The sequence below is a fragment of the Schistocerca serialis genome, chromosome 7 (genome assembly GCF_023864345.2).
Source record: "Schistocerca serialis cubense isolate TAMUIC-IGC-003099 chromosome 7, iqSchSeri2.2, whole genome shotgun sequence".
Lineage (NCBI taxonomy): Eukaryota > Metazoa > Arthropoda > Insecta > Orthoptera > Acrididae > Schistocerca > Schistocerca serialis.
Genome location: NC_064644.1, coordinates 272,771,870 through 272,790,795, shown reverse-complemented (window position 1 = coordinate 272,790,795; position 18,926 = coordinate 272,771,870). Strand labels below are relative to the sequence as shown.

Here is an 18,926-nt window from a genome sequence, read left to right as displayed (position 1 = left end):
GGCAAAAAGCTGGCATGGCAGATTCTTTCTTTGACGCCTCATAATGTTGTGGAATAATTAGTTGCACACTGTGACGTCACCAGCTCCTCGTCATTGCCAATGAGGTATATGAGCCCCATGGCGTGCGTCGCAGCACGTGACACTACAGGTCTTATGAGTGCCAGTGGCCGTCTCCTGATGGCAGCGAGTTACTATTTCAGATGAGTTTAATAATTCTTAAGTCCATGTTCTTGGTAATATACGACAAACTTAAGACATTTCTTTCATTGACATATTGAATTCCTGTGGGCCCTGCACAGAGCCGAGTGTTCAAGAAGTATTGAAGGCAAGGCGACTAGTGTGACATTACAAGCTCGGTGCGGGGCCCGTATTTCTCGTGGGCCCTGCGTCCTGTGAGAAGACAGCCTAATGAACATTTTCCTTAAGATATTTGAGGAATCCACAGGGCAGCTAAATCTGGGTGGTCGGTTAAGGATTTCAACTGTCATCGTCCCATATACGTGTCCAGTGTCTGACCACTGTATCAATAAACGTGATGTAGATCGTTCTGCCAGTGGAATAGGGGAACATGTGACTCGTTGTTTATATGATGTAATAAACTGATTTAAATCCATTTACTTGCTACCATTGTGGGGTAATAGCACAGTTCGCTATAAAATTTCATGCCTGATTTCTGTAGCACAGTCCTAGACATTATGTTTCAGCATCCTTCTGGAAACTGAACCCAGTGCATATCTGAAGTACTTAAAAAATGCTGTCTGTTCCAATCCAATGCATGGATACGTAACACACTATTTGTTAATTTAAAGATGGCTGATTTTAAACGCAAGCTGACCCAGACATTCTAAGATTGTGATCTGGTACTTTTTCAATTCTTATCTCTTCTTAGGGAAATTCAGTGACGGTTCACGCGTTCTTTGTCATATGCTTCACAACATTTTAAAAATATAATTTCAAGCTTAAATAGGTTTTATCACTTGGTAACGTTTTTCATCTGTCGATGTAGCGATATTGCTTTCATCTTCCTTCGATAACTTAGTGATCTAAAGCTTTTTTAAGCCCCAAAATTAGAAAGAGGACCTCAGATGTGCAGGGAAAAAATTCTGAGTCGTATTAATTTAGCGGTTCTCACTTTGTTGTACGGTGTACGATATTTATTGTCATCTCCATAATTGTAACGTGCATAGGAGATCATATTTATATGTATCAACGATATAGGAAGTAACTGATTGTGTCGTGAATGTAGAGATGTACGCGTTGCAACTAGCGCTGTGGACCAGTGTCGCATCTACCGAGAGTCCTTAAAATAGAGGTGATAAATACTATAAATCATCTTGCTGTGGCACCCTCTGAGCGTGGTCTACGTGTTTCAATGGAGAAGTGAGTGTTCAACGTCTTGTTTGTATACATCTGCGCCAGACGTCCCTTGAATGTTGTGCCGAAAGGACAAACCCTGTTTTGTCACCACCACTTTTATCTAATATGTCCTTATGTGGTTGTGTGTTTGGAGGTTTGTGCAATATCTTGTGTACGATTTCGAGTCTCGATGCAGCACATATTTTCAATCTGCCGGAGTTCTGAAAAATATCTTACACAACTTGACTGAGCAGAAACGCACATATCAGATTAACCGCATTCTCTTTGTTCTGTATTGTATTGCAGTTAAATATAATCAAATCACTGCAAAAATGATTTAGCTCAGGATTATTTTTCAAATTATATGCGTGAGGAATACCTGAAACGTCTCAGCAGCAGATGTTCCGGGCACGACTTGTATCTCGTAGCCAGAAGCGTACGCCTCTTCCAGATTTGTGAAAGGCAGAGATCTGTTCGAATTGGCCAGGTGAGAGACAACTCTGGCGCAGTAAGCGGCGTTGAGGATTACGGCTGTGACGAAAGCCGACATGTAGACGAGGCGAAGAGACCACCGTTCCAGATGCACGTTGTAACCTGCGACAGACAAGTGGTAACTGTATTCGCATCACGAAGAAGAACGTTTTACCCCAAGAAAGAAGCAACTGGAGCTGCACCTTTATCGAGTACACAAGAAATACGAGGTGCGACAGTAAAGTAATGAGACTGATGTGAAAAAAAAAACGTTTCTTACCGTTTTAGTCAAGTTTAGTGTTGTCTCCTTCAAAGTAGTTCCCTTCTGATTGTACACACTTTGTGCCATTGATGGTACAATTTCTGCAACTCATCTTCTGTAACATCCTCCAAGACCCTCGTCATAGCTTTTTGGACATCTTGTGTTGTTTGAAAATGGTGTCCCTTGACCGCCGTTTTGATTCTTGGAAATAGAAAAAAGTCGCATGGAGCGATATCTGGTGAATAAGGTGGCTGTGGTAGTACTGAAATTTGTTTTGACGTTAAAAATTGCTGTACTGACAGAGCAGTATGGGATGGCGCATTATCATGATGCAGAATCCAATTATCAGCAATGTTGGCACAGACACGAAGAACTCTTTTACGAAGTCTTTCTAAAATTTCTTTGTAGTAATATTGATTAACTGTTTGACCAGGAGGCACCCACTCTTTATCAACAATTCCCTTGGAATCAAAGAAGCACGCAATCAGGCATTTCACTTTTGACTTTGACATGCGAGCTTTTTTTTGGTCTGGGTTATTCCTTTGAGCACCATTGCGAACTTTGGCGTTTTGTCTCTGGATCGTACTGAAAAAAAAACAACTTTCATCACCAGTGATAACACGGCTCAACAATTCTCGATTGATTTCCGTTTGCTCTAACAGATCGGCTGCCACATTTTTCCGTGTTTCTCGTTGTTGTGGTGTGAGGTTTTTGGGGACCATTTTTGCGCAAATCTTTCTCATACCACGATCTTCAGTTATTATTAGACAGTTGATGTTCAGTTCTTCTGCAATCATTTTCACGGATAATCTTCGATCAGATCGTACGAGTTCATGCACCCTGGCCAAGTTGACATCTGTCCGTGAGGTTGATGGTCGTCCACTGCGGTCTTCATCTTCAACATTCGTTCTGCCTTCATTAAACATTTTATAATAACGAAAAACTTGAGCTCTTGACATAACCTCCTCTCGAAAAGCCTTCTGAAGCTTACCGTAAGTTGTCGTCATGTTTTCACCGAATTTAATGCAAAAAGAAGTGGCATACCGTTGCGCAATATTATGCGGTTCCATTTCCGTGACGAGATACACAAACATGTGTTAACTTATTACATCACAACTCACGACTGAGCAGTTGTATCGATGTGCCGCTTGGACTAGAAGCAGCTTGGACTAGAAGCAGCTTATAGAACAAGGTCAAAGATATTGTACCTACGCAAGCCTGCAGGGTTGCCACATCTTGCAAAGAAAATCAGTCTCCTTACTTTATTGTCGCACCTCGTACAGTATCTACACTACCTAATCAAAAGTATCCGAACACCTCTAGGTAATGCAGAATTGGCCACTAAATGTGATGAGAGGCAGTCCCGGCAGTATAAAAGGAGGCGGCGACTGTGCAAGTAGTGCAGCGATAACAGCAGAATGGGTCGGTCAGGAGAGCTTAGCAACTTCGATCATTCGAATGTGGACTAGTCACTGGGTGTCGCCTGGGTAACGAATACATCAAGTACATTTCAGCCTACCTGCAGTTCTGCAAGTCGATTCCCGTGACATGATTGCGAAGTGGAAATGCGAAGAAACAACCACAGCTAAATCCAAACCAGGAAAACCTCATGTGGGACAGCAGTGTGGTGGGTGGTTTTAAGAAATTGCATGAAATCAATCGTTCGTGAGTTCCAAAGTGCTACCAACAGTTCAACTAGCGTGATGTGTGTAGGGCTTTAAAAAGAACTGGGCAGATCGGTCGAGCAGCTCCTTATAAGCCACACATTTCTGTAATCAATGCTGAGCGAAGCTGAGGTGGAGCAAAGAGCGACCCTGTTTGACAGTGGATGGCTGGATCCCTGTCGCAATCCGATGGAAGGGTCTGGGTTTGGCGGAATCCTGGAGAACGTTACGTGCCATCACATGTAGTAACAACAGTGAGATACGGACAAGGTGAAGTGTGGTATGGTGGTGTTTTTCGTGGTTAGGATGTGGTCCCCTTATTGCGCTTAAAAAAGGGCTAAATGTGGAAGATGTTAACACCTTTTACAGTATTGGGTATTGTGCACAGTAGAGGAACACTTCGGAGACGATGATCGTAACAGCGTGACAATGCATCCTGCCATAAATTAGCATGCGTGAGGCAACGTTTTGTGGACAATATTATTCTCGAAATGGTCTGGCCTGCCCAGAGTCCCGGCAGGAACGCAATGGAACACCTTTGGGCAGAGTTAGAATGTCGACTTCGCTCCAGATCCCAGCGTCTAGAATGACTGCATTCTCTGATTTCGGATCTTGAAGAGTATCACAGACCTCCAGACACCTCATTGAAAGTGTTCCCAGCAGTGTCCAAGCCAACATAAAGGGGAAGGGTGTTCACTATAGGTGTCAGGACAGTTTTGATCAGATAGTGTAAACAAGCTCTTACAGAGATGAGAAGCTGCCCATGGTGCGAGATATCTGCCAGTCTGATTACTTGGGTCATTTGGTAGAATTACTTTGTTCAGAATTGTAGATAAGCCTTTCATCTAGACATGTTCGTGTGAACATCCTACGTCGGTGTGTAGCGTATGGAACTGGAACTTTATTTCAACAAAGCCTGTAATAAAAAAATCGTCTTCTGCCTTATGGAACAAAAAAATTGTTGCCCCTTTATGAGAGCACACTGGTCGCTCAGGAACGCTATAGATGGTGCATGATTGGTACCAGTAAGTCACGTGACCCTCCACCATTGGCATAACTCGTGACAATGAAGTGATGTGTTTTCGCTAGTTGTATAGATTCAACGTAGTATGATGGATCGTGAAAGAATAGCAGAAAGGAGCTGTCGTGTCTGGAAGTACCGATGGTAGTGCCTTAAATGAAGTTGCTGGATCTTTTTATGTATTAAAGAGGACCGTCCAACGTTCCTACAAGGAACTGTGTACAGCTGGCACACATGTAACGCAACTTAAGAGAAGCAAAAATTCCCTAACCGACAGGGACCAGAGACAAGCATCACGCCTTTCCAATAACAATTGGTTTCAAACCCGACACGAACTGCTGATTGTCAATGAACGCAGATCCACCCCAACCATTGCGGAGGCAAGTGCACATACTGGGCATTTCGATTCGGATACCTCACAAAAGGCCATTACCCATAGAGCCACTTAAAGTTGCGCGTATTCAGTGCGACAGACAACACACAAACTGGACAGTAGGTGGATGGAGGCGTGTAGTATGGCCCGACGAGTAACAATTTTGCGTATTTTCAAATGATGAAAGCTGTAGAGTGCATCGACGGTCCAATGGCATGTTTAATCCGCAGTGTGTGGACGGTACATGTTAAGCTGGGGATGGCTGTCATGTTTTGGACGTGTTTTTCTTATCATGATTTGGACTCTCGTATTCAGATTACCCCAAACATGAAGTAGGGCGTTCCAGTATTCTCAGTTACCGAGAGTTGTCCTTTTTTCTACAGGCGGAGTTCAATAAGTAATGCAACAAATTTCTTATCGGCCAGTTTCGGTTGGAAAAAGCGGAATTTGTTGCGGGACATCGTAGAATATTCCTGCTTCGGCCCCTCCAGTTTCATGAAGTTTCGATAGCTGGCGGCGCTATACTTAGCCTTCAAAATGGCGTCAGCAGTGCAGGTGCGTTCCAACAGAGAGGTATCATAGAGTTTCTTTTGGCGGAAAACCAGAGCTTCGCAGATATTCATAGGCACTTGCAGAATGTCTACGGAGACATGGCAGTGAACAAAAGCATGATGAGTGGTTGGGCGAGGTATTTGTCATTTTCGTAACAAAATCTCGCAAACCTCTCAGATCTTTTGCACACCGGCTGGCGCACACGGATGTGACTCCTGCAATATTGGAACGTGCGGACACACATTCGGAGTGATCGACTGTTCACAATCAAACCCTTCGCTGTTTAACTGGACGTTTCTGTTGGTACTGTTGGCACACCCGTGCACCAGTTGGGGTACTCAAAGGGGCGTGCCCGCTGGGTTCCTCGCCGCTTAAGACTGTAAAGAGCAACAAGGGAACATCTCTGCGGAATTGCTTGCACGTAACGAGGCTGATCGTGACGATATTTTGTCGAACACCGTCACAAGCGATGAAACATGTGTTATCACTTCGAACAAGAAACATCCACCCTACATCCCGGATCTCGCACCTTCCGACTTCCATCTATTTGCCCCAATGAAGGATGCATTCTGCTGGAAGCAGTACATGAGTGATGGGTGTGTGTGTGTGTGTGTGTTGGGGTTTATGGGCGCTCAACATCGAGGTCTTCAGCGCCCTGACACACAGTAAAAGGAACGAATGTGGAGAGACCTAATAAAACTGAAAAACACACTCAAAGCAGGAAAAGAGGGAAAATACGACCTGAGAAGGTAAAACCTAAGGTAAGGGATAAAATAGCGACAAGAATGACACAGGAAATCGTCATTGTCTGGCCACTTACATAAAATATGGGCGAGCTTGTCACACAGGAAACAAGTTAAAATCCCCTCCCTAAAATCTTTGTAAAAACATTCGACATGGCACAGAACTTTAAAACTTTAACCACATTCGTCCGAGTGTTGCCTAAAAGAGTTGGCAGGTCCGCTGGCAAGGCAGCCGCGGCCCGCTGGTCAGAAAATAAAACGCAATCCAATAAAACCTGGCGCACAGTGACCTGGACGCCGCAAGCACCACACATTGGAGGGTCCTCTCGCCGGAGCAGGAAGCCATGCGTCATAGGGCTGTGGCCTATTCGAAGCCGAGTGAGGAGAACCTCGTCCCGTCGATGGGGCTGAAAGGAAGTACACCACACACGCGTTGTGGGCTTGACTAGACGGAGCTTATTGTCAGTCACTTCCAGCCACTCGTCCTCCCACCGACACATGACTCGGGAGCTCAACAGCGAGGTGAGTGCGTGCAAGGGGATAGCACACTGAGATACGTGTGGATCGAGACACGCCTCCTTGGCTGCGAGATCTGCCCCTTCATTCCCAGCAATGCCAACATGCCCCGGAACCCAGCAGAAAGCTACAACCTTCCCCAGTCGCTGTAGTCGGAGGAGGGCATCCTGGATGGTCTGGACTACTTTAACTGCCGGATACAAATGGTGCAATGATTGAAGGGCACTGAGGGAATCGGAACAGACAAGAAATTTAGGAGAGGAAGAATGTCTCATCTGCTCCAGCGCCCGCAAGATCGCAGACAATTCTGCATCAAAGACCGTGAAAGGCGGAGGCAGTCGGACCTTAAGGACACGATCCGGAAAAACAACTGAGCAGCCAACGGAATCCCCTTGTTTCGACCCATCCGTAAAAACCGCTACATAGTCGTGGTGCTCAGATAAAACAGCAGAAAATGCTGCATGAAAAACGGTGGCAGGAGTGCAACCCCTCTTGTACTGCAATAAATCTAAAATCACTCTGGGCCTCTTCAGTAACCAGGGTGGCAGGCGGTTAAAACCCTGGATTTGGGGTTGTACAGACTCCACACCGAGCGACTCTAGAACACGTTGCACACGGATCCCAAATGGCAACGTAGCCCGGGGACGGTGGGAAAAAATGCGGTCCAGAGGTGGATGGGCAACAAGGCGGTGAGCAGGCGAGCTGGGAGCCGCAAGAAACTTACAAGCCTGGCGCACCAGAAGGAGCTGCCGCCGGATGGTAAGTGTCGGTTCGCCAGCCTCAGCACAGAGACTTGGTATGAGTGATGGGGAGGTTATTGGTGCAGCAAGACCATTAGAGTAGTACGATGCGGGCAAATAGGCCCTCCGCGCCTGGTGGCTAAGGTCGTCTCATTAAACGGGGATTATGTTGAAATATAGGGTTTTGTAGCCAAAAGAGTTGGGAAAAATGTGGTGTGTTGGAATCCTGAATAAAACCAACCTGCTTTCAGAAAAAAAATTTGTTGCATTACTTTATGATGAGTATGATGTGGTCACTCCCACGATGACGAATTATCAATCGCCTTATCACACCTCGACTGGTCTGCTAAATCACTGCACCTTAATTTGGAACAGGAGGTGAAACCTAGCAGTCAACAACCCCACAATTTGCTATAAATGATTGGATCATCAGTGAATGCCTTCAGCTATATATGAATTACCCGAGAAAACTCGTCGATCTTTTCCTCGCAGAATTGAGGCCATTGTCAAGGCTACACATTATTAGTGTGGTATCTTCTGGAACTGATTAATGTTTTGTCTGGGGCGGCAATAAATAACACTTTAGGGTCAGTATGAAAATTTTTACTTTTAAATCGAGTGTATTAATTCACATTAATGTGACTTGATGGTGTATATCACATTTGTGCATGTAAACGCTGCCAAAAGCCTGAAGACACACCTTTTACAGGGCGATCAGCTGCGACATATGGACAAAGAGTGGCAGTGAGCATCTGGAAGGTGGATGTGGAGCCACGCATACTCCAGTACCTTGGCCAGCTGCGCTAGGTTTCTCAGTTGGTGAACCATGGCATAAGCAGCCCAATCGAGGTGGTCCCACAGATTCTCGATTGCGTTTAAATCCGAGGAGTTTCGTGGCCAGTGGAGCGCAGTAAACTCATCCTGTTGCTCTTCGAACAATCGACATACATTGCGAGCTGCGTCACACATTGCATTGCCCTGCTGGTAAATGCCATCCTGCCAAGGAAGAACAAACTACACGTGGGGGTTGACACAGTCCCCAAGGATAGAAACGTATTCATCTTAATCCATGGTGCCTTCCAGATTGACGAGACCATCCAGTCAGTGCCAGGAAAACGCTCCCTGTTCCAGCCTGCTCCCTTTGCTTCCAGACGTTTCACGCCGACCACGACACTGGTCATCCGTCCGATAGAGCATAAAACGCGATTCGTCTGAAAAAAAAAACACCTGTCGCCACTCAGTGGACGCCCAGTTGCGGTACTGGCGTGCAGATCCCGGCTTTCGTCGCCGATGAACAGCTGTCAGCATGGGTGCGTGAATCAGGTGCCTGCTGTAAAGGCCCATTAGCAACGACGTTCGCTCTAAAGTCGTTGCGGAGACATTGTTCGTAGACCCTTGGCTCATCTGGACGGTCAGTCGTTTCAACAGTTTCACGTCTATTTGCCCATACACATCTCCGCAGCCGTTATTCACCCCTGTCATCTATGGCCTGTGCTGCACAACAGTTAAATCGGCACCAGTTTTGGATAGCGCCATTTTGCCATGCACGGTATTCTTTAACCACGGCAGCACGCGAACAGTTTATAAACGTTGCCGTTTCGCAAATGCTTCCACCATTGGTTCGAAAGCCCAAACATAGGCGTTTCGAAACTGCTTCCACCCTTGGCCCGATAGCCAGTGATCGTACCCTTTTGGAGGTCAGATAAATCGCTTCGTTTCCACATTATGTCAAAAACTGCACTGATTTCCGTGCCCTCCCCTCCACCCCTTTCGCGACGCACTCTATATACCCCACACTGCTAGTGCTGCCAGCAGCAGTCTGTGAGTGATACGGCACATTGACGTCGAACATAGGCGGTGGTCACAATGTGACTGGACCATGTATACTTTTGTATTAACTGCAGATAAATTCTTCATGTTCTGTATTAAGACGTATAACGTAAAAACAAGGTCTGTTCAGAAAAAAATAACTTTATTTTTTTAAAGCTCGTTATTAATTTTGCAGATCATTGGTCCTTGTCGCCTTCAAAGTACTTCCCTCCCCTAATCACACACTTTACCCAGCTGTGTTTCCACTTTGCGAAGCAGTCCTGGATAGCTTCATTTGAGATGTTCTTTAAGGTCGGTGACGAATTTGCTTTGATGTCATCAATATCTGAAACGGCGTCCTTACAGTAACGATTTTAGTTTTGGGAATAAGAAGAAATCTGAAGCACCCAGGTGTGGCCAGTAAGGAAGTTGCAGGGAGAAAGCTGAATGTGCGGCTGCATTGTCATGGTGCAAGAACCATGAGTTGACTTGCCGCAACTCTGGTCTCTTTTTGCGGATTTTTCAAAAAACGTTCAAATGTGTGTGAAATCCTATGGGACTTAACTGCTAAGGCCATCAGTCCCTAAGCTTACACACTACTTAATCTAAATTATCCTAAGGACAAACCACACACCCATGCCCGAGGGAGGACTCGAACCTCCGCCGGGACCAGCCGCACAGTCCGTGACTGCAGCGCCTCAGACCGTTCGCCTAATCCCGCGCGGCGCGGATTTTTCACGTAACCGTTGCAAAACGCCTTGCTAGAATATTCGGGTACTCATTCACTTTGAGGCAAGAATCAATGCACAATTCCATGAAAGATGAAAAAACAGAAACCACCTCTTTGAAACAGGATCGAGACCGACGGGCTTTCTAGGGGTGTGAGGGTCCTTTGCCAATCCATTGTGATGACTGAACTTTTGTCTTAATGTCGTAGCCGTAAGCCCAGCTTTCGTCTCCCTCTATGATCCTTTTCATGAATGTTTCATCGCCACTTGCTAGTTGAAGAAGTTCCTGACAAATGTCCACTCGGTTTTCTTTCTGTTATCCTGCCATCAAACCAGGAATAAATTTTGCTGCAACTTAAGGAATGTTCACTTTTTCAATTAAAATTTCATATTACGACACAGCTGAAAGATTAGCCTCTTCTGCAGTTTCTCTGACAGTCAATCGGCGATTTTCACATACCAAATCGTTGATTTCCTGAATGGGTGAGTCATCTGTCGAAGTGGAAAGCCTTCCTGATCGACGATCATCTTTAATTGACTGACGACCACTTTTAAATAGTGGAAACCATTTGTAATACTCCATACGACCTCCGTAAGCCTCATTCAAAAGCGGGAACGTTTCTGTAAAAGTTTTCCCTATAGCTGAGTCGGCGTAAGTTGACCCCTGACAGGTGCAGTGGGCTGACAGCTCTGTAGCCGGCAACTGTTTTCGCCTGCAGCCGTTAGCGCTTAACAGCTGAAAGCTGGCATCGGCGCTGCGAGCTGTCAGGGAACTTCTTACAGCGTCTCGACTTTTGCGATGTTTTGTTCAGACAGAAAGAGTACATTTCAAAACTCTCCAGGAAAACTTAAACACTTTCCAATCAAAAATATCACGAAAACTACACGAGATATCAACTCTCCAAGAAAACATCCTTATAAAGAAGATAATGCGCAAGACAACCTTCTCGCCGCATATCTCTAAATAGCTACAGTGGGGCGTAATTTAGAATGTTCGTTATTTTCTGAACAGACCTCGTATTTCAGCAGTATGTGTAGGATCACATTGTGAAAACACTGCAAGATTATCGTGAGGTTAAAATTTCTGTATTGCTAATAAACCATGTTTTGTAGGGAGGAGCAGGGAGAAACTTTACGCTTGTTGGTAGCTCGCATGGAGACGAACGTTGAAGTAAACTGCTGCGCTGGATAAGCATTACTGGTGCGAATTTTCTAAAAGCAAATATTTATTGGACGTAAATCTTACTAGAATCTGATTTTGAAATTTTACTGTTATTGTGTTTAACTGTGTCTAAGCTTCATATAAATCTAAATGAGAGTGAAATACAAACTAACACAGAATTAGAAGTAAAAACGTTTATACCCATTCAATCTAGAAATCGACCTTGTCAACTAAAGTGAGCTTCTGGGAAATGAAAATTATTTATGATATTATAAGGTCTGATCGGTGACCCTTACAACAGACCTGTATGTTTAGTGTTTCTATATTATCCTTCGTTCTTTATCGCAAAACTCGCTACTTATATCTCATACACATTCCAGAAGTTTCTAATTCCTTCCGTAATATATGGTGCCCAGTTTCTCAGACCTCCTTTCTTCATGTGTTTGTTTTCCAAAAAATGGCTTTTATTAGTGTTTTTCGTATAGTGTTTTCAGTATGTTGCGGTTTTTGGTGTACACCTCTTGCCTCCAAACAATCGAACCAAATTTATTCATTCCACTGGGGTAAAGGGCCTATAGGTTTCATGTGCATCTCCCCTGAAACAACTTTAAATGTTACCTCACTTCTTCTTACACTTTTAATAAGTTCCAATTTTTTCGGCTTTTATGTATTTAAATACTTATTTCCATAAAAAAGTGACGAGGCCGTATCACATCATCGTTATAAATACTCTGAGGTGACAAAATCATGGGATAGCAGTATGCACATATACGGATGGCGGTAGTATCACGTACAAAAAGTATAAAAGGGCAGTGCAATGGCGGAAATGTTATTTATATTCAGGTGATTCATGTGAAAAGATTTCCGATGTTTTTATGGCCTCACAACGGGAGTTAACGGCCTTGAACGCAGAATGGTAGAAGGAGCTAGATGCATGGAGCATTACGTTTCGAAAAGCTTTAGGTAATTCAATATTCCGAGGTCCACAATGTCAAGAGTGTGCCGGGAATATCAGATTTTAGGCATTAGCTCTCACCACGGAGAACGAGTGACTGACGGCCTTCACTTAACGACCGAGAGCAGCGGCTTTTGTGTAGAGTTGTCATTGCTAACGAACAAGCAGCACCACGTGAAATAACTGCATAAATCGATGTTGGACGTACGACGAACGTATCCGTTAGGGCAGTGTGGCGAAATTTGACGTCATTGGGCTATGGCAGCAGACAATCGACGCGAGTTCCTTTCCTAACACCACAAAATCTCCCGCAGCGCGTCTCCTCTCCCCGTGACCACATCAGTTGGAGCCGAGACGACTGGAAAGTAGTGGGATGGTAACATGAGCTGATAGTAGGGTTCGACTGTAGCATTTATGGGACGCAATCGACAGATCAGTCCGTGAACAAAATCCTGCACCGGTAACACTTTTGCAGTTTTGGATGGCCATAGAGGAAGCATGGCTCACTATTTCTGCGGGAGTCCTCCAAAGAATTGTTGAGTCCATTCCACGTCGAGTTGCTGCAGTACGTTTGGGAAAAGCAGGTCCGGCACGGCATGAGGAGGTATCCCATGAGTTTTGTGACCTCAGTGCATTTCTAGGTACCGATGGATCAGTGGCGACCGCCAAGCGGATCCAGAGAGTGGATCCTCCGATATTGAGAGATGGAGGAGCTTGGCTTGCTCGTCCAAGCATAGTGCATAATATTGAAATGCTTGTAAGCGGAAAAAGGCAGCTGTTTGGTAGTGCACGTACATATGTCCTGCGTAATAGAACAATCGATAAATTTCAGTGCATAATTTAAGACACTTCGCAATTTTTATAACTTATATTTGTATAAGTCTGCGGTGCTGCGCTCATTGAGCCTTATGATTAAACAGCGAATCGTATCATAAGGATAAAGTGAAAATACCATACTGTGTATTATTCGGCGACCATGAACGAATCATTGCGATATTTAGAAACGAATTGAGTATCGTAACAGGAAAGCATGATAACACTCATGAGAAAGAGATCGATAGCCTTATGTAGTTTGTCTGTGAAAGTGATTTCAAGTTATGTTCAAGAATAGTGCAGCCGCCCGCCGGAGTGGCCGAGCGGTTCCAGGCGCTATAGCGTGGAACCGCGCGACTGCTACAGTCGCAGGTTCGAATCCTGTCTCAGGCATGGATGTGTGTAATGTCCTTAGGTTAGTTAGGTTTAAGTAGTTCTAAGTCCTAGGGGACTGATGACCTCCGACGTTAAGTCCCATAGTGCTCAGAACCATTTGAACCATTTTTGAATAGTGCAGCCCCGTCCAGCCCCCTAAAAGAACAATTTTCAGATCAGAGTTGATATTACAAGAACTATGTTACTTTAATTGCTTTAGTAGTACCCATTCCCTCTGTTTCGAATTTTTGTTCTATGCTGAAACATTTGAGCATTTCCACGAAAGAAAATGCCACACACGAGGGAGCACCTCGCGCTGCAGCTTCAGGTAAGTGAATTAGTCCAAGGTCCAGAATGACATTTTCACTCTGCAGCGGAGTGTGCGCTGATATGAAACTTCCTGGCAGATTAAAACTGTGTGCCCGACCGAGACTCGAACTCGGGACCTTTGCCTTTCGCGGGCAAGTGCTCTACCAACTGAGCTACGGAAGCACGACTCACGCCCGGTACTCGCAGCTTTACTTCTGCCAGTACCTCGTCTCCTACCTTCCAAACTTTACAGAAGCTCTCCTGCGAAACTTGCAGAACTAGCACTCCTGAAAGAAAGGATATTGCGGAGACATGGCTTAGCCACAGCCTGGGGGATGTTTCCAGAATGAGATTTTCACTCTGCAGCGGAGTGTGCGCTGATATGAAACTTCCTGGCAGATTAAAACTGCGTGCCCGACCGAGACTCGAACTCGAGACCTTTGCCTTTCGCGGGCAAGTGCTCTACCAACTGAGCTACCGAAGCACGACTCACGCCCGGTACTCGCAGCTTTACTTCCAAGGTCGTTAAACAAATTTCCCTGTCACCAACATATTCTTTCACCCTGGCCACTGACTGGTTCTTGCAGCAATCTACCTGCGTAGCCACAGAATAGCTTTCTAGAAAACCTAATTCAATAGTCCGGAGAGCATTCTGTCCACGGGAGTCGCGTATTACCTCACCTTGTGACATGTCAACCAAAAAAGCTATACAGGAATGCGCATAGTCACTCCCCCCCCCCCCCCCAAAAAATCGGTTATGACACCGTCATATGACAGAATAGAATTTAAAGGTTTTTGTGTGTCGGTATCGCACTTCCTTTCTCTTTGCTACAACATACCGTACCAAAATGGCCCGTTTTGGAGAGCTCCTTAATGCCGTGAACCATTTAAACTGCTTACTTTCGTAATACGCAAGCATTGGTTCGAAATCCACCAAAAATGGTATGTTAGCTTCGCAAGCACTGAAATCGAGTTTGCGTTGCGCTATTTGCTTTGCCAGCCAATCAGAGGACGTGATCTCGTCATGCAATCACAGCACAGAGTAAGACCACAAGACATGAGACACAGTCAACCAGCCACAACACTACGAACGCAGAACGAGCTGTGATTAACGTATTAAATCAATATACATACTATGTAGTAACAGGTAAAGCTATGCCTTCACATGTAATCTTGGTTGGCATAAGCATTTGTCTCGTTTTTTCCGAGGAACCTAAGAGCACAGCTTAAATTCCTGCGAATGAAACGAGCAGCGACGACATCTGTATCCTGGCTTGTCACAAATACTAGGCTGTTTTGTGATTTTAGGTTCTCCCAGCGTAGGAAAATGTTGAACAATTCTCGGCTCGTCCAAAAGGCGATATATTAGTTCTTGCCACCTTCAGAAGTTCCTGATGACTAGCTGGTATCTCTCTCTCTCATCTGTTACTTTCCCCTCTTTGAGGAAGTGTTTTGAGGAGTTTGTAGCCTTGCGGCTTTTACTCCACTTGGTACTTGTGTGTGTGTATATTTCTGTGATTTTGGTTGTTTATGTGATGTGATGATTGCTCTGTATGTGTTTGGTACTTGCCTGGGGTTGGCGAGATGATTGATATTGTGGGGGGCGGGGGGGAGAGGATCAGGAATTGGGTGTGGGGATTTTCTCTTCGACTTAGTCGTCGAAGATCGTAATTGGTCGTTTGTGCTTGTCACGGGACATGTCATACCGACCTAGGGAGTGGATGAGGACGTTTCCTGACCTGGAAGAGCTTTCATAGAAGGCTCTTGCCAGATCTTGGAAGCGCTCTTTTAGGAGTGGGATTTCAGCTGCGGCGTGCAGATCGTCAATAGGGAATCCGAGGGGTAGGTGCAGTGCCCTCCTGAGGTCGCGGTTCTGCAGCCTCTGGAGTTTGTCCACGTGCTGCTTCGCCACGTATCCCCACTCAGGGCATGCATACTCCATTAATGGCCGTAACAGGGCCTGGTATACGTTCACACCCACAGAGCAGGGAAGGGAACTGGTTGAGTTGAGGATTGGGTATAGAATGGGCATTCTGGCGCAGACCTTCCTGTGGACCTCGTCTATGTGGGGTTTCCACATAAGACGAGAGTCCAAGGTTACGCCAAGATACTTGGCGGTTCTGCGCCAGGGGAGTTGAGTTCCGTTTAGGTGAAGGTGGAGGGGGAGGGGGCGTTGAGGAGGTCCGCGCCTTCCGAGCCTCCGGATGATCAGCATTGCCTGCGTCTTTTCAGAATTGATGGTAATGCGCCAGCGAGGGGTCCAGGTTTCTGTGTCATTTAAAACCCTTTGTAGCCTACGAATGACCAGGCCCTTATTCGCATTACGAGTGTAAAAGGCGATATCGTCAGTGTACTGTGCGGTGTGCACCAGGGGGGCCGTTGGAGTGTCCGCAGTGTACAAACTGTACAAAACGGGCCCCAGGACCGATCCCTGTGGTACCCCAGCACGAATACGTCTTTTGGTGGAGGTGGCGGTTTCTACTTTGACAGAGAAGGTCCTATTCGTGAGATAGCTTTTGATCTGCTTAACTATGTTCCCGGGGAACCCTTGTGTGTATAACCTTTAGAGTAGCCCTCTATGCCATACGGAGTCGAAGGCTTTGGTTGCGTCTAGTAGCACTATCCCGCAGTAACCTCTGTGGTTGAAGCCCTCTGTGTCTGCTTCGACCACTCTCATGATCTGTTGTGGTTCAAATGGCTCTGAGCACTATGGGACTTAACTTCTAAGGTCACCAGTCCCCTAGAACTTAGAATTACTTAAATCTAACTAACCTAAGGACATCACACACATCCATGCCCGAGGCAGGATTCGAACCTGTGACCGTAGCGGTCGCGCGGTTCCAGACTGTAGCGCCTAGAACCGCTCGGCCACTCTGGTCGGCTGATCTGTTGTGGGGCAGAGTGGTTCTGCCGGAATCCGAATTGGAAGTCCGGCAGAAGTTGCTCTCTGGTAAATGTTCCTGTGTGGGTTTTAGCACGAGGTGCTCATAGATCTTGCTAAGAGTTGGCAAGAGGCTAATCGGCCTGTAGTGCTGCGGGAATAGAGGGTCTTTCCCTGGTTTGTGTGTCGCGACCACTTCCGCGTGTTTCCAGCAAACTGGGAACTCGCGCGAACGAGTAATCTCGTTGAAGACGTTCGCGAGGTGTGTGATCACCGAGGACGGGAGATTTTTGACTAACTGATTAGTGACATTGTCGTGTCCTGGCGCTTTTTTTGCGGGGAGAGACCTAATTACTTTTGCCACGTCCTCGGAGGCAAAAAGTGTGGGTTCGTCCTCTGGGTCCTCCTCAGCGTAGGAACTGGTATCTGCTAGGTACCGCCTTTATATCCCCCCCCCCTCCCCCTTCCGAAGCCACCAGCCTCTCGCCTCTGGGTGCAGACCTGTTGCGGTGGTCAGAGAAGCGCCACGTCGGAAGCCGACCCAGGGTCCTAAGTAGCGTCGCGGCCGTCGCCGGACGCCGATCTCTGTTGGCATGGGGGCAGTGTGTCCTCGTCTTCTTCAGATGTCACGTCAGTGTGGTTGTACAAGCTGTCTCAGCTACATGATTGCACCCAGTATGGATTGGAATATTTTAAGTGGCTGAACAACTAAACTAACGAATGTACGGGAGCATTCAATAAGTAATGCAACACATCTTTTCCTCTACCAATATCGGTTTTCAACGAAGAATTTTTTGCGGGACATCGTGGAATATTCTCGCTTCAGCCCCTATAGTTTCATGAAGTTCTGATAGGTGGCGGCGCCATACATAGCCTTCAAATGGCTCTGAGCGCTATGGGACTTCTAAGGTCATCAGTCCCCTAGAACTTAGAACTACTTAAACCTAACTAACCTAAGGGCACCACACACATCCATGCCCGAGGCAGGATTCGAACCTACGACCGCAGCAATCTCGCGGCTCCAGACTGTAGCGCCTAGAACCTGCTCGGCCACTCCGGCTGGCCTACATAGCCTTCAAAATGGCGTCAGCAATGAAGGTGAGTCCAAGAAGAGAGCTTTCACTGAGTTCCTTTTCGGGAAAAGTCCGCCTCCGTAGCGTAGCGGTAGCGTTACCGACTACCACGCAGTGGGCCCAGGTTCGATTCCCGGCAAGGGACTGGGTGTTGTGTGTCCTTCATCATCATTGACTCCCAAGTCGCCGATGTGGCGTCACCTAAAAAGGATTTGCATTACGGCGGCCGAACTCCCCCGAATGGGGCCTCCCGGCCAACAATGCCATACTATCATTTCATTTCATTTCATTTTTCGCGGAAAACCAGACCATCACAGGTATTCATAGGCGTCTGCAGAATGTCTACGGGGACCTGGCAGTGAACAAAAGCACAGAGAGTCGTTGAGCGAGGCGACTGTCACCATCGGAACAAGGTCCCGCAAACTTGTGCAGTCTTCAGCAAGCCAGCCAACTACACACAGCTGGGACTCCTGCAGTGCTGGAACGTGCGGACACTCTCTTTCGAGTTGACCGACGGATCACAGTCAAACATCTCGCTGCACACCTGGAAGTCTCTGTCGGTAGGGCAGACACACTCATCCACTACCCGGAGTACTCAAATGCGTATGCCTGCTGGGTTCCTCGCCACCTATCAGAAGACCATAAAGGGCAACGAAGAACCGTTTGTGCCAACGAAGAACCATTTGTGCGGAATTTCTGACACGAAGAAAATTTTTTGTTGGAAATTTGTGGTATGGTTTTATGGGACCAAACTTCTGAGGTCATCGGCCCCTGCTAAGAAAACGTTCAAATACCCCCATGTGGCGAAGGTCTTGTGATACTCTCAGGGGCTGTTCTGTTTGATGCTCTCCCTCAGGAAGCAACGATGAACTCTGAGGTGTATTGTGCTACCCTCAGGAAACTGAAGAAATGGTTTCTACTTATTTGTCGCCACAAAAACGCAAACGAATGACAACGCAAGGCCTCACACAAGTCTGCGCGTCCACAGAGTCTCACAGATCTTCACTAGGCTGTACTTCCTCATCCACCCTACAGCCCGGATCTCGCACCTTCCGGCTTCCATCTGTTCGGCCTGATAAAGGATGCACTCCGCGGGTAGCAGACGTGGATGGTCGGGAAGCTA

The 18,926-nt window shown here is 46.4% G+C and overlaps 1 protein-coding gene across 1 annotated transcript in view; it reads right to left on the bottom strand.

Annotated features, from left to right (window-relative positions):
- LOC126412668 (probable glutamate receptor) overlaps positions 1–18,926 on the bottom strand; it is a 134,676-nt gene that overhangs the window by 27,161 nt on the left and 88,589 nt on the right. Inside the window, exon 6 of the mRNA XM_050082371.1 lies at positions 1,736–1,950. Coding sequence (XP_049938328.1) covers positions 1,736–1,950 — 215 coding nt within the window. The remainder of the gene's footprint in view (positions 1–1,735; positions 1,951–18,926) is intronic.